The following is a 14,672-nucleotide window of genomic DNA, read 5'->3' as shown; positions in this document are numbered from 1 at the left end:
GTTAGGATAAAACTTTTTTTTTCTTTCTCTTTATATATTCTGGGGGCCATGACATTTTTGTGACTGGCAACTTAAGAAAAAAAGCTGGCGGGGAAAGATTTAAAAAGCAAAAAGCCATTTAATTTGATTTTACCACAGCCTGTTTTTAGGAATAAAACAAAGCACTGCACAGTCTCCTATGGTTTTATTATATATGTTTGGCTTGTATAAGGTTATATTATAAAAGACTACCAGTCTCTTACAGATTCCAGTATGCAACGTTAATGCACATTTAATTTAGATAGATGTGAGCTCACCTGCAGTATGGGAAGCCTCAAAGCCTTTCTTCTGCACAGAGTTATCAGAGAAGAAGCGGATGAACATCTTGTTTCCGGTGGATATGATTGGCTGAGGTTTTTTGGTGCCGCAGTAGCGTCCGAGGCTTGGCGCTTTCCCATCCCGCCCATCATAAATCTCAATGTGGTCATAAGCACATTCCAGATGAGGCTCCATGTCGATTTCATTGAAAGCCTGAAACAAGCGGCTCAAGTCAAAGTTTGAACGGGGAAACATCAGATTTTCAAGAATTATATAGCTTCTTGATACAAGACTTCCGATGTAATGGAGCGCCATGTTTACATAAAAACCAATGGAAAAGCAGCACAGTAGAATGCAAAAATGCGTTCTGTGCAAACAACCCCTATAGGACCATTTACACAGTTTTAAAAGGCGAAATGCAGGGCAGTGGATTGAAAAATAACGTCTAGGTCAAGAGATGGTTTTCAAAGGTAAAACGTTTTTTTGAATTTTTAACTGGCAAAAGACGTGAGACACGATAGTCACAAACGTGCATGTAAAAAAAAAAAATTATATATATATATATATATGGAAAGGCAGTGCAATGGAGTGCAAAACTGTGAGACACAAGGCAGTGTAAGGGGGAAAAAGCAAAGGTCTGGAGACGTTTTTAAAATGTTAAACTTCTTTTAACTTAAGTGCACGAGACACAAGTGCAACGGTCAAACGTGTTTGTCTAGCACAAGTTTACATAAAAAACCAACAGAAGAGCAGCGCAATGAAATGCAAAAATACATTGCGTCAACACAGAATGTGTTTTTGAGTTTAAAAACATGAGATTCAGGGGCATACAGTCCATATAAGCTGCCAAAGCTCTGCATACCCAAGCCATTTCAGAGAAAATGATTTCAGTGACTGGCTGATTAATATTAACATGCTAACATAATAAATTGTTGGGATTATGTAACTGTCCGTAAATTATTTATTTGCCAAATTTACTCCAGTTACGGAGGGATTTGGGTGAGCAGATCCACAAGAGTTTTGGCATCTACGTTGACAGTTAACTTAAGCGGTACTTGGTGGATCAAAGAACGAATTTCATTTACAAATATGGTAGGAAAATGGGAATACTTTTAAATCGACACCTATGGCAGTAGGTGTCTCTTTTTTGTCAACTCTGATTATGATCTGTGTCTTTGAGTGTGTCTTAAGCCAATTCTCCATACCGTTTAACTATTCTGTTTGGTTACATTACATGGTAATGGGGAGCCACTGGTGTACATTCCCCAACTATTGTAAATATGGATGGAGAGAGATTGTACATACTATTTTGATCCGATGTCCTGGAGTGGTGGACAGGGCCCAGGTGCAGGCCTTTTTACTGGGGTATTTATCTGGCCAGTTAGGGCTGGTGATGGTCCCACTCACGCTGTTCACAACGTGATCACAACCGGCTGCAAGAGATACCAATAACACGTGATGTCCAACTTGGAGTACACACACAAGCAGTCTCATCCTCTTGCTCATCATATGAGCCACATTCAAACTTCAAACACTGAGAATCGTTGTTGTTTTCGCCATTGCATTTCATAACCTTCTCAAACACCTTTTCTCCACCATTTTATTTCTTTTCTCTCAAGCACTGCTACTCTTTCTATTTATGCCCGCAAGAGGAAGGCGTTCTCTAAAAATATTCAGACGCTAGTTAGTGCCAGTGAGCTTAAATCAATGGTGAAGGTTTCTGAGCATTCTTGTGCTAATAGGGAATCTAAAACAACCAGACTGCTGTTCGTTTCTCATAGAGAAAACACAGAGATCCTCCAGGCATCCAGCATGTAATTCTGCTAGATTTAGTGAAATACTTGTCAAAACCAATTTCCAACCCTAATCTAGGGTTGTGGCTTATCCTTCACTATAAAATAGACAGTTTCAGCTCTGATTGGATATTAATATATTAAAAGAACAGGGATAGTTCACTCAATCCTGAGCACATTTACTCGCCTCGTGTTGCTTAAATTTACTCCCCTCGTGATGGATCTTGTGTGCATCATAATCAAATGTGCTGCAATTTTGATTATGTGGAATAAAGAACAAGACTTGAAAGCTATGACAGAGGACAGTTCTACATTTCAGTCTGTTCCTCACAAAGCTATGGTATCTCTTCCGAAGAAGCATATTGAACATGATTATGGTTGTTTTATGGTGCTTATTTATCCTTTTTCGCACTTGATACTGTACTGTAGCTGTGATCAGCTGTCAGCTGTCATTGTATAAAGAAGAAAAGCATGAGCATTCTTCAAAATATCTTCTTTGTGTTCCACAGAAGATAAATGTCATACAGGTTTGGAACAACGTGAGGGTAAGTACTGAACTTGGCTTATTTTATCATATAGTTGTTGCTACTATTTTATAAAACAATATGCTATGATTTTGAGGAAGTTTACGTGGCCACTCATGGCTTATTGTTTCAAAGCAACACTGCCTCTCTGTGTATCCACATATAAAATAAGTGTGTGTGCGTGTGTGTGTTTTCTCACCTTCCTTGCAGTCATGTTTATTCTCATGAAGTACAAAGCCACTTCTGCACTGACAACTGTAGCTGCCAAAAGTGTTCACACATTCATGCTGACACCCGCCGTTCTCCTTAGAGCATTCGTCTTTATCTAAGAAAACAAAGCACCAAATCTCAACAAAAACACTCACTTTTTTTTCCCTAGAATGTAAAAAAAAGAGATATATTTTAATAAAGACTTTATTAGACTTTAACAGGACAGATTATAATAGAATTACACTTTTTATTGTGTTTCTTTAAAAAAAAAAATCACAATTTTAAAATGTTGAATTGTTAAATTTGTCAGAATATTATTATCTCAAACCCAGAGTGTTTAAATTCCCCTCTATAATAAATAAAAACAGACAATAAATCAAGATAATTCTACACTGCACTTTTTCATAAGGACTGTAAGTTTAAAATTCATTTGGTATGTGTGATTTGTACAGTTTGAATCAATGACAGTGCTACTAAGGCCAGCAATTCTTTGCTATATATACACACTTTTATATAGACACAGGGCATGACATTAACTTTTTTGCTCACCACTGTAGCTTGTGGTTTTCCAAAGTTACAAGCCACTCAGCATTTTCACTGGCCACTTTTTTGACATCGATACCATTGGGAAAAACTGCCATGTAGATATTTTTAATAATTTGGCAGCAGGTTTATTAGGCTGCTGTCACTTTAAGACCTAACGCACGGATCCTTTATACTGTTACACTTGCGTTTTCTTTCTCAACTGTTTATGTTCACTTATAACATACTGTAACTGACTGTGTTTACGTGAATACTCGCCAAGACCAGCATTTTGACATTATGTTGTGTGTATTTGACTGTTTAAGTGCAATAAACAGCAAAAAAGAACTCAATGTAGTGCTGAGGAGACACTTTGGGTGCGCACATAATCTGCAGGAATGGGTACAATTTTGCACAATACGCACAACCCCACGCAGAAATTCAAGCCCTGTAACACCAACAATATTCAGCAAATGAAACGAATGAGTGAGGGGAGGCGGGTTTGTGTGTAACTCGCTGTCGGAGAGATGAGAGAGTGAGAAAGCACAGCTGGTATCGTGTATCTAATGAGTATAGAAAGCGTTTTAGATATTTCAGTATCGATATGTCTCAAAGAATAGATATTTTTGACGACACTACATTGCACTTAGTTTATTATTTCAGATGCCTTTTTAAAAGACTAAAATTGAAAAATGCAACCCGCCAAAGTGGCTAGTAGGATTGACTGTGTTACACGCCAATGCTAAAATCCACCCGCATTTGGCGGGTTGGCGGTGTTAATGTCAAGCCCTGTATACATATATTATATACACTACCTGTCAAAAGTATGAAAAAAGTCTCTTATTCTCACCAAGGCATATATTTGATCAAAAATACAGTTAGAAACAGTAATATTGTGTTTTTTTCTATTTGAATATAGTTTAACATGTAATTTAATTATCTGATGGCAAAGCTGAATTTTCAGCATGATTACTCCAGTCTTTAGTGTCACATGATCCTTCAGAAATCATTCTAATATAATACACCACACATAACATCAAAAAAACACAAAACACATTTCAATGACAGCTACGTCAGTTTTTTTTTTTTTTTTTTCAGGACATGCTATGTTTTGTTTGACGTTTTGTTTTTTAAAATTAATAGCACGCACTCACCTGAGAAGAACTGGGCCTTGAAGCCCTTCTTGGAGACAGTGTTGTCGGATTTAAACTCAATGCGCATGTTGTTGTACTGAGAGGTGATGGCCTCCGGTTTCTCAGCTCCGCAGAATTTCCCATGCAGTCTGGAGTCGGCAGAGAGTCCGCTCCTCACCTCAACAAAGTCATACTTGCACACCTGCACAGGAAAAGGCAAACCGGAGTCATACAGCAGCCTGCAGTTCACCTTTAAAACACTGCTGGTCAACCACATGTCTTGAGAAAGATCCTTCTTGATCAAGGTAATCTAAAACACTTGTCTTTTCAGCAGGGTAATATAATAGTGGCATTTATTGCATTGTTTTCTGCTTTGTATTAATCACATCTGCATGTATTATTAGTCACTTTGAATAAAAGTGTTTGATAAATGTAAATTGGTAAACGTATAAATCAAAAATCGAGAGAGAAAAGGAGTGGGACATGTTTGTTTTGTAAGAAACTGGATGGATCCTCCATTTAAGTGGTTCAAAATGCTCCAAATAATTCATTGATGATCACAGCTTTTCATTGTGGTTCACAGCACATTTTGACAGTAATGGTTCACAAGCTGTACAGTCGTTGCTGGAACAAATGTTGTTTTTGGCAATCGATAAAGCTGAGACAATTCACACCTTTCACTATTAAACGAGTGCCAGAACAATGAATGAATGTTCCAGTTAAGTTCTACTGACAGCATTACTACAGACAATATCCACAAAACAAACAAAAACCACATTCAGAGTAATGCACTTACAATGGACGTCTACGTGGCAAAACATTCCCGAGGGTTTTAAAAGCAGAAACGTTCAGCTCGCATTTTAGAAGCACTTGTGTTCATTCTTACAAACAAAACATGTGTTTTTGAGCATGTAAATCATCCTTTTAATGGCGGGTGAACATCTGGTTAAATGTTATCAACGTAATTCCTGTGGATGGAGTAAGAGTTTGCTCCATGTAAACAGTACTTTGCACTAAACTGTATAAGTATACCAGAAATTAACATTATGTTACTATCTGCAGTCTCTTGCCCTATGGACTTTCAATGTATGCCCATTATTGTAAACAGATTTGTTTTTGTGGTCGTAATTATTTTCTGTGGTAATTGACAACATGTCACTGATGTAGTCGATAGAGCGAAACCTGTGTGGACCCAAAATATTCCCAGCTTTAATTTACCCAGCAATTATATTCTAGGCTATTAATTTGAAGCTATAAAATGCTCAGGAAAACTTGCAGCTAATTTAAACACGTTTTAGTGCGTCGTCTTTTTCAACAGACTAATAGCTATTTAAAAAACCCAGCCTGAGCCAACTGCCTCGTTTTCTTAAAAAAGACTATTTTATTTAGCACTCATTTAATGATGTTGCTGTTATATTAAAGCAATGTTAGTGGCATCTATTAAAATATGAGATATATAATATAATATAAAGACAGGCTGGAAGCTATAAGGTAACTGATATGGTTACCATTATGGTAACAGAATAGCTCTGATATAAACTTCCTGAGGCTTTTTAATAAACACACGTCACCAGAAAACTACCCTTCAACTTAACAGAAAATCATGAGTGTATTCGTCATGTGAGCTGCACCAGGCAAAATTGCCTTAAGCTATCAGCAATGAAAAAGTGAGAAAACATGAAGGCAATTTGGAGAAGTCAGTCCCAAAAGCCCTGTGGTGATTCACACTATCGAGCTGAAATGAACCAGACAAACCCACCCCACTCAGAGGCAAAAACCTAGTGCTCACATCGTTCCCCTCAGTCTCGAACACGTCGAAGAGCAGGGTGATGCGGTACTGCGTGGGCGCCACCAGCTGCCAGATGCAGTTCTTGTTGGGCGGATACTCCTTGGGCCAGCCTGGACTGGTGATGGACCCATTCAGCTTGGTGATGAAACCCCCACAGGCAGCTAGAGAAAAAGACAACAGAAAAACATCTTTAAGACAAACGGGAAAAGCTAATTTCAACTAGATCTGTTGACCAATCTGAACCAGATAATCAAGGTCTACAGGTTTACTTGAAAATGAAAGGAATATGAAATTCCCCTCATGCTCTGTTTATGTACAGAGTATTGTTTTATATAGAATGTTGGTTGGTTGTTTTCTTTGAAAAGTCTTGTGATCCGTGGCTTTAAACTTTATCTGAAGGCACAAATGTGTGATTATTTTGAGTTTCTGTTGATCGATCAAGAATCGTTTGAGTCATGATGCATCAACAAGTTGACTCAACCCCTCCCCACACACACACACACTTTTTTCCCCTCTACCAGGGTTTATATATTTAAATGAACAGTTCACCCAAAAAATAAAATTCTGGCATCAAAACATCCAAACAACACTGAACACCATTGACATTTTTCAAATTATGTTTTGTGATTTGTGCCTAGTTTACAAAAAATGCTACGAACAAAAATGTAATCCTCTGACGAGATCCGGGACGCCATTAAAATAAACTATCCACTTGTTTCCGACGATGGGATCCTTCTGAAGTCTGTACAGAGACACAAACGAGCTGTTGAAACTGGATGTGTCAAAGCAAACGTTCTTTCACTCTTTCATTTGTCCTGTTGTCGACAGACTCAAGTGTGTTGAGCATGTCAGAAACTGAACTGAACCATCTTTATTAAGTATATCCAGTGTAGACAGCGTCAGTGATTATAATGGGTTTATTTGCTTCTGACGTGATTCGATGCTCACATCTAGTATAGGGAAAAGGGACTTTTTAATCTCTAAAATTTGCAGGATGTGTCAATGGTTCAAAGACCTCTTATATGTCGACAGATCAAGGCAAGTTTGATTTCTTATCTCATGGCCTCTTTAATTAGCGTGACCACCTGTTCTGCATTTTGAGGAACAGTCCTGAAATTGGAAGCTTTGTCCCGCGTCCTGCACGACGCAAGTAGTGCCCCGCATTTCATTATGTCTGTATTATTTTTCATATTTCAATAAGAAATATGAATTGATAGTAAAAAATGTGACTGGCGTTTAAAAATCCATTTGTACAGCTGTCATGTTCTAGCTAGAGTGGGGAAAATAACCAACCAACACAATCGCAAAGAGGGATTTCTCCTCTGATGACAACTGGACGGAGCGAAGGAATCAGTGTGGACCTCATCAAAAGATGTTAAATACAGCAACGCCAGCCAAGACCTCATCAAGACACATAGTGGATAAGATCATCCTGATCAAACCTGCCAAATCCAAAACGCATTTAATGTTTGCATAGTCTTATTAAAGAAAAATAAACTAGTTGCTACTTAAGGAATTTTATACTAGCCTGTTAGACAGTTCATTATACCGTATTTAGCAGACTGAATAAGCTCTGTAGAGTAAATTACATTGTATCACTCGAACCTGGTCAAATTGAGTGCCAGTCACAATTAACAAAGCTTACTGGCATTTGAAAAAATGTAATCATCCAGTGTAATGGCAAATAGGCTTTCCAACCTATGTAAATCAATATTTACATAGTATAATAGTAGTACATTTATCTCTCTCACACGTGTCCTGCATTGTTTGTATAGAAGTCTTATAGGTCAATTAACAAAAATTACTTGGATTATTCAAGTTTAATTCAGCACCTGACTAACATACCAAAAAAAGAAAAAATGCACAAATGTACAACACAGCCCCTTAAAAAAAGAGAAAACACCAAACAACTCGTTGGAAACTATAAGTATGCTTATTTCATGCACCACACACCTAGATTCGAAGCACTCTTAAACTTTCAATTTATCAAGCTGAACAGCTTGAGGTTTGTCTAAACAGGCGGAGGGTACACATAAAATAACAAGAACAGTCCTGTTTAAATTAAAATACACAGAGAACAACCCCAGGGTTCATATCTCATCAAAACACGAAGCAGAAAGACAGAGTAGTTTAGTTTAATGCGGTACGATCCAAATGAAGGAACGGATCCCCTACAGCGATTTCCACTGAACACATGCGCTCGGGGAGAGATGTTTCCATGGCTACCATCATGCCGTTTAGAAGCCTTTGGACAGCCCTTGAAGTTTGAGCTTTGTGTACATTTAAGGTCTATCTGTCTCTATTCCCACAGGACTGTTGTGCAGTAAATCTTTTCTACATTGCCTGTTCTGGGAGAAAGAGCGGCGCAGTCATTATGATAATGTTGGATTTACTACTGATTTGATAGCCACCGGGAAGCTGCGCTCGGCCAGTCTTTCTTTTATCTAATGGAGAATCATTTTCCGATCGCTCCAGGCTGTCACGATTGAGCAGTTGAGTCATCTCAGTGCATGTCTGAACAAACAGATTTTTGCTCAATATAGCAGCTGCAGGGTACGTGCTGTCCTAGCAACTGCCTCGCGTATACAGATATCAGCCGACGATATATAACACGAGGCATTAGTTGTTAGACAACAATTTACCTAAGAATGCTTTGACCTTTAACCCAAACTGTTTGTTTTTGTGCTTTGTTCAAGAAGAATGTGATCCAAACTTCACGGTTATTTGAAGCCACTCAGAAACACAGAGCAGCGCTTTTGTAAGTGCCGTGCGGAGGAGGGTAAAGAAAGCCAGGCAAGCCTGCTGTCGATGTGAGGAAGGTGCTCATAACTTGCTGGCAGCCCCAAGCCAATAGCACAAAACAGATGTCGGCGTTGTGTCAACAGGCAAGCAGGAGTAGTAATTAAGAGGATGCAGTAGCACAGACTGTCCACTAGAGGCAGAGTGAGGACACTGCTGCCAGCTGCTTAAAGGTAATTCTTGTGCCAATTGAAGTTTCTTAAAGACGCCCTGAAATAAAAATGTAACTTTTTTTTAGCTTTTAGTATGAATATGTTAGCCTTAAAGGAATAGTTGACCCAAAAATTTTAATTAGCCCATGATTTACTCACCCTCAAGCCATGATGGGTGTATATGACATTCTTCTTTCAGACGAATACAATCGGAGTTATTTAAAAAAAATGTCCTGGCACTTCTAAGCTTTATAATGTAATAAAGTAATCTTTTTTAAATAAACAAAAAAAAAAATAAGTTGTTGATTTGTTACTCTAATAAATAGATTGACCAATGCTGCACGGTAAAATGCAACGGCTGTTTTCAAACTTATTGGTTAGTTAGATTAATGTGTTGCGCTTAGTCTACGCTGTCATTTTCTTTGTGCGTGAGAGATTATTAACATGCGGTGACAATGGCGAATGCACAAAGTTCACAAAGATGAGCAAGAAGGAGAAAAAGTGCCGTCTACATCTGAGCCTTCTTCACCTTTCCACAAGGAGACAGCGAGTGAAGCGGCACCTGAGGCTTCCCATTTCCAGGACACGCATATTTCATCACTGGACTGTTGTGAGACTTCCACGACACAAATCGGCACACTGACGAATGATTTTGTTTCAATATAACAGCGGAAACAACTTAAAATACTAATTTATGGTTATACAGATAAGAGTAAGACATTGTATACACTCACAATAAAAACAAAACATAGTGCTTTTGTTTCCTTTACAGGAAGTTTGTGGAGCTCGTCACAAAAATTCATCGAAACTCAGCATATAGGCTACTAGCAAGCTCTTGCATGCCATCTGAACTCTTGTTTTGGGTTGGTGCATAGAACGTGTCTTCTTCTATTGCTCTTTTTCTTATTGTGACGGTTAGCAAACAGTGTTGCATTACCGCGCGCGCCCCCTTCTGAATTGGAGTGTGGATCGCCTGTGACTGACTGTATTCGTCATCTGACTGTGTGCACCGAACTATGACGTCCATACCGTGACGGTTTGGGACGAATACATGTACCGTTACACCCCTAGTAAATCCTTCTCTTATCACAGATTAATATGCATAAATAAGCCTATTGAATTGTTCTGTTTAAGAAGCCTGACCTGTACAGCAACATTCGGTCAAACAATGGTGTACGTTTGGGGCGGGGCTATCTGTTTGTTTGACCAATAGAAGGCAAGGGGAGTGTCTCTTGTAAACCCATTTACAAATATACTTTTTACAATTCCAAGCGGTGACATTAGTGGCGCAGAAATTACATCTTTAAAAGTTTTCCCTTGGATCCTGGGGCCAAATTCACCAATCATGATTAAGATTAAACTACTATTATTTTCTCATTTCCTAACTTAAAAATCAAGTTAAGAATATTTTGTATTCCCAAAAACACTTAAAGGTACACTATTTAACTTTTGGCACTCTTGCTGCTAATAAACACATTTGTCTTGCATAAGAACATTGTACCCAGAGCAACTTTTCTCTGTTTATGTCTACGACGAGTCACACAGGTACTGGGATACTCCACAGCAGTTGCCGTCCCGCCCAGTCTAAAATAGTCAGAATATAAAACCTTATTTGGAACATGGCGGATGTAGTACGTCCAGATTACATTCATACTACCCAAATTTTATACTATATAGACCGTACTTTTTAACAGCCGTGAAGAAAATTAAAATTAAAATTTAGTTCCTACTTAGAAAGTATGCGATTTCGGACACAGCGATGGTGTGCCTTATAAGAATGTTATCTCTTTTTTTTGTAAGATTGTTGTTGTAACAAAACTTAAGAAGAATTTGAATTCCTGAGTAGAATGTTCTTAAAAATCTCTGTAAATAAGTTAAAATTAATTAATTTGGGTTGTTTCAAATATTAAACATTATAATATAACTCTAGCACTTTATTTTACAGTCCTGTTCAGCATGTACATACTATGTACTTATTAAAGTTATTAGAATAACCGTGCAATAACCCTGAACCTACCCTTAACACATGTAGTTACCTTATATTAACCACTACTTTCTTAGGTAAGTACACTGTATGTACACATTCTGTAAAATAGCTACATTTAATACTTTTTATACATTTAAAACATTTAATACATTTAAAACATGAAATACAGATTCCAACTTTTTTAGGAATCTGCGCTAATACTCTGAATGATCGGCCATAATTATCCGTGACGTCTACGAAAATGAGTCAAAACAGGGACCTTATTTTAAATTGAATAATTGTGACAATTTTCATCTTGATTAGTATTATTACGCTAATCTGCATGCAGTGTAAAAAGACAGCCTTTGCGTTGATCAGTGAGTCTTGGGCAAGGACTGCCATACAATCAGAAAACACCAAGATGTTCTTAAGTAAATATTTGAGAACTTCTTAAGAATTTTTCTTACAACCCTGTAAAAAAGTGATGTCATTGCCCTAAAACAATTTTAGAAAGAATCTTTATAACCACACACGGGGTGTTTGTGCAGCTTCGCCTCGATGCTACCGTATAATGGCACCATTAACATTTTAAATATGGCACTGGCCTGTAACCAGCAAAGCACTGCTCACATACTGACCCTCGCAACTCCGTTTGTCCGCCGCCAGTTCGTAACCAGGGTCACAGGCACACTTGTAACTGCCGAGCGTGTTGACACAGCGTTGCTCACAGCGACCGTTGTCGGGTCTGGAGCACTCGTCCATTTCTGCAGCAAGAAAAGCAGCAGAACTTAATGAGTTACTGTATCTTTAGAGAGCGATGCTAATATCTGAGGAGATATTTAATGCTAATATTGTAGCATTAGCATTATTGGCATTGTATGATTAAGTCAAAACTGGAAATGGATAATATCAGGACTTTTTTTATTAATTTTTTTTGCATTATATTGGTGATTGGCCAAAAGTTTATGTGCATTCCTGAATTTCACTGAAAATAGATTTAAAAAAAGAAAATAATACATACTAGCTATAACGTAAACTTTCAAGCTGTAAGTAAAATTCCGAGCTTTAAAACCAATCATCAAAGCTCAGAAATAGAGAACAACAAACGTCAAACCTCACCTTTGAAGAAATTAGCAGCAAATCCAGCCTTGTTGACAGAACCGTCAGACACAAATTTCATCCAGAGCTGGTTGGAACTGGATTTAATATCATCAGGTTTGTCATAACCACAGAATCTGCCCAACAGCGGGCTGCTTTCTGAGTTCCCATCTCGAACCTCCAGGTAGTCGTACGCACAGTTATCATGCCTCTCAATCTTGGATTGGAAAGACAAAAGATAATGGAGAAAAAGGGAATGGAAAAACTAAATTTAAATCTGAAAGACCTAACATGTATTTCTTTTCTTTCAAAGCAAGACGTGCCATTTACATTTGATGGCAACCAGCTGCAACTGTAACCAACCTTTTCATCAAAGTCAAGAATATCTTAAGAAAAGAATGAAGCAGAAACAAAATTGAATGTTTTTCCCGTTTTCATTTAAATGGACAGATCTACAACATCACTGTTTCTATTTCAAAGATCATGGGGAGTTTGAGTTTATTTACACCAGCCGGTTAGAGACAATCGAAACTAAACTCAGAACCAGGGCAATGACGTGACATATCAGAATCAGCCAGACAAATGACACTAAATGATAAATAATTTAAAATGCAATTAAAGGTTACAATATAAAGTTTGAAAGCACCTAGCAAGTAGCAACTACATTCAGTTTAAAAACAAATCAAAAAATGGTATGATGATGTGATGGACTTCCCATTAAAGTCAATGGGTCTCATTCACTAATAATTGCGTGGATTATGTCGTAATTGTACGCACAGGAGATCTTCTCACGAAAAATCTCCGCCTAATTCACAACACGCTTATACGCACATTAATTTGTTCTTAACATCATTCTGATGTTAGTGAATTTGGAGTATTCTAAATGAGTGGCCGTGAGCACAAGGTTAGTCATTAGCATAAAACACACCCAAACCATCTCCATAAAAGGGCTTTGCGCAAACACTTTCCTTACAGCCTTTCGTCATTCTTTCGTATATCTGCGTTATACAGTGTCATTGTCTCGTTTCATCAGAATTACAACTTCATTTTCTACTATAAAGCAGTTCTCCAGTGTGTTTTCACGGATGTCTGACCGCGACCGACTGATCAGGCCAAATGAACCAGAAAAGAGAATAGATTTTCACGTGAAAGAAGGCGGAGCCTCAGCGCACACCTACCTATTACGTACTCGCCACGGACCAATGCTAGTACAAAGGTGTTTACCAGCCGGAGCGAACTTTTCCAGAAAGTTTCGAATTCCTAAAACGAAGTTCGTTTCGGACGGATTTTGTTCGAATTGATGTCACATAAGTTAGTTCTTCGCTTTCGCTTGAAGTATATCAGGGCCTATATTTAATTATTTATTATTGAGTCGCAGCCCTATTTTTTCCAATCCTATTATGTTTATTTCTTGTTTAGGACACACTCTAACATTAAAACATGGTGTATAAACTAGGGCTGTCAATAGATTACAATTTTTAAATCATAATTAATCAAAAAATTTTGTGCGATTAACAATCACAGAATATGACAGAGTTTGGATTTAATGGTTAGAATAGAAATGTCCACCTCCCAAAGTTACAGGTGCTTGCGCCATTGTAGATGCTCAGTTTGATAAACTCCCGACTTCTAAGATCATCTAAACTGCGTGATGTAAATTACACTGACATAATATCACGTGCTTCAGTGATTTATTTGCGTGAAATTATTTGAATGCGTTAAGGATTTTGCGTTAACACGTTGACAGCCCTAGTATAAACAATTAATTACATGCTTATTATGCAGTAATAAGAACTTTTTTTCCAATCATACCTCAAAAGACTGGAAGGTAAGGCCTACGTGGTATCCCTGAGCCACAGTGACCTTCCACACACACACTTTGTTAGGTCTGTAGTCATCTGGGTAGTTCGGGGACTGAATTTGACCATTGTCTTTCTTCACCTCCCCACCGCAAATAGCTGCAAGATAAAAGACAACAGTGTTCACTATCAACATCATCATTTCTTTTTTTGTAATATAGACCTATAAGTACCAGAAGGACGGTGAGCCTGCAAACATGACAGTAAAGCAAGAAAATCCCTTCTTTCACAACAAAAACTACAGGAAAACGATATTGTTAGGCGTTTTCCTACTGCTGGGTACACACCAAAAGATTTTTTACATCTTATAAGATTTTGAAAAAATGTGATAGACCACAAACATGAGGACAAAAAATCCGAGATTTAACCGTTTTGCTCCTATAGTGTGTGGTGTGCCATGATGTGACAAAGACAGCACACCACACACGAACAGATTTTCAACCAGAGTCTCGACTGTGAACACAGGAAATCTCACAAAATCTCGCGAGACTTCAGAATAAGCATGGCGGACGATATGCAGGAAGAAATTG

The 14,672-nt window shown here is 37.9% G+C and overlaps 1 protein-coding gene across 1 annotated transcript in view; it reads right to left on the bottom strand.

Annotated features, from left to right (window-relative positions):
* Window positions 1–14,672, bottom strand: part of bmp1a (bone morphogenetic protein 1a) — a 90,435-nt gene that overhangs the window by 9,234 nt on the left and 66,529 nt on the right. Inside the window, exons 11-18 of the mRNA XM_079897611.1 lie at window positions 14,096–14,241; window positions 12,305–12,500; window positions 11,824–11,949; window positions 6,269–6,429; window positions 4,501–4,681; window positions 2,814–2,939; window positions 1,603–1,730; window positions 297–510 (exon numbers count right to left, since the gene is read on the bottom strand). Coding sequence (XP_079753737.1) covers window positions 297–510; window positions 1,603–1,730; window positions 2,814–2,939; window positions 4,501–4,681; window positions 6,269–6,429; window positions 11,824–11,949; window positions 12,305–12,500; window positions 14,096–14,241 — 1,278 coding nt within the window. The remainder of the gene's footprint in view (window positions 1–296; window positions 511–1,602; window positions 1,731–2,813; window positions 2,940–4,500; window positions 4,682–6,268; window positions 6,430–11,823; window positions 11,950–12,304; window positions 12,501–14,095; window positions 14,242–14,672) is intronic.

The sequence above is a fragment of the Squalius cephalus genome, assembly GCF_949319135.1.
Source record: "Squalius cephalus genome assembly, chromosome: 16".
Taxonomy (NCBI): Eukaryota; Metazoa; Chordata; class Actinopteri; order Cypriniformes; family Leuciscidae; genus Squalius; species Squalius cephalus.
The sequence above is the reverse complement of the archived record's forward strand: the minus strand, read 5'-3'. Positions and strand labels throughout refer to the sequence as shown.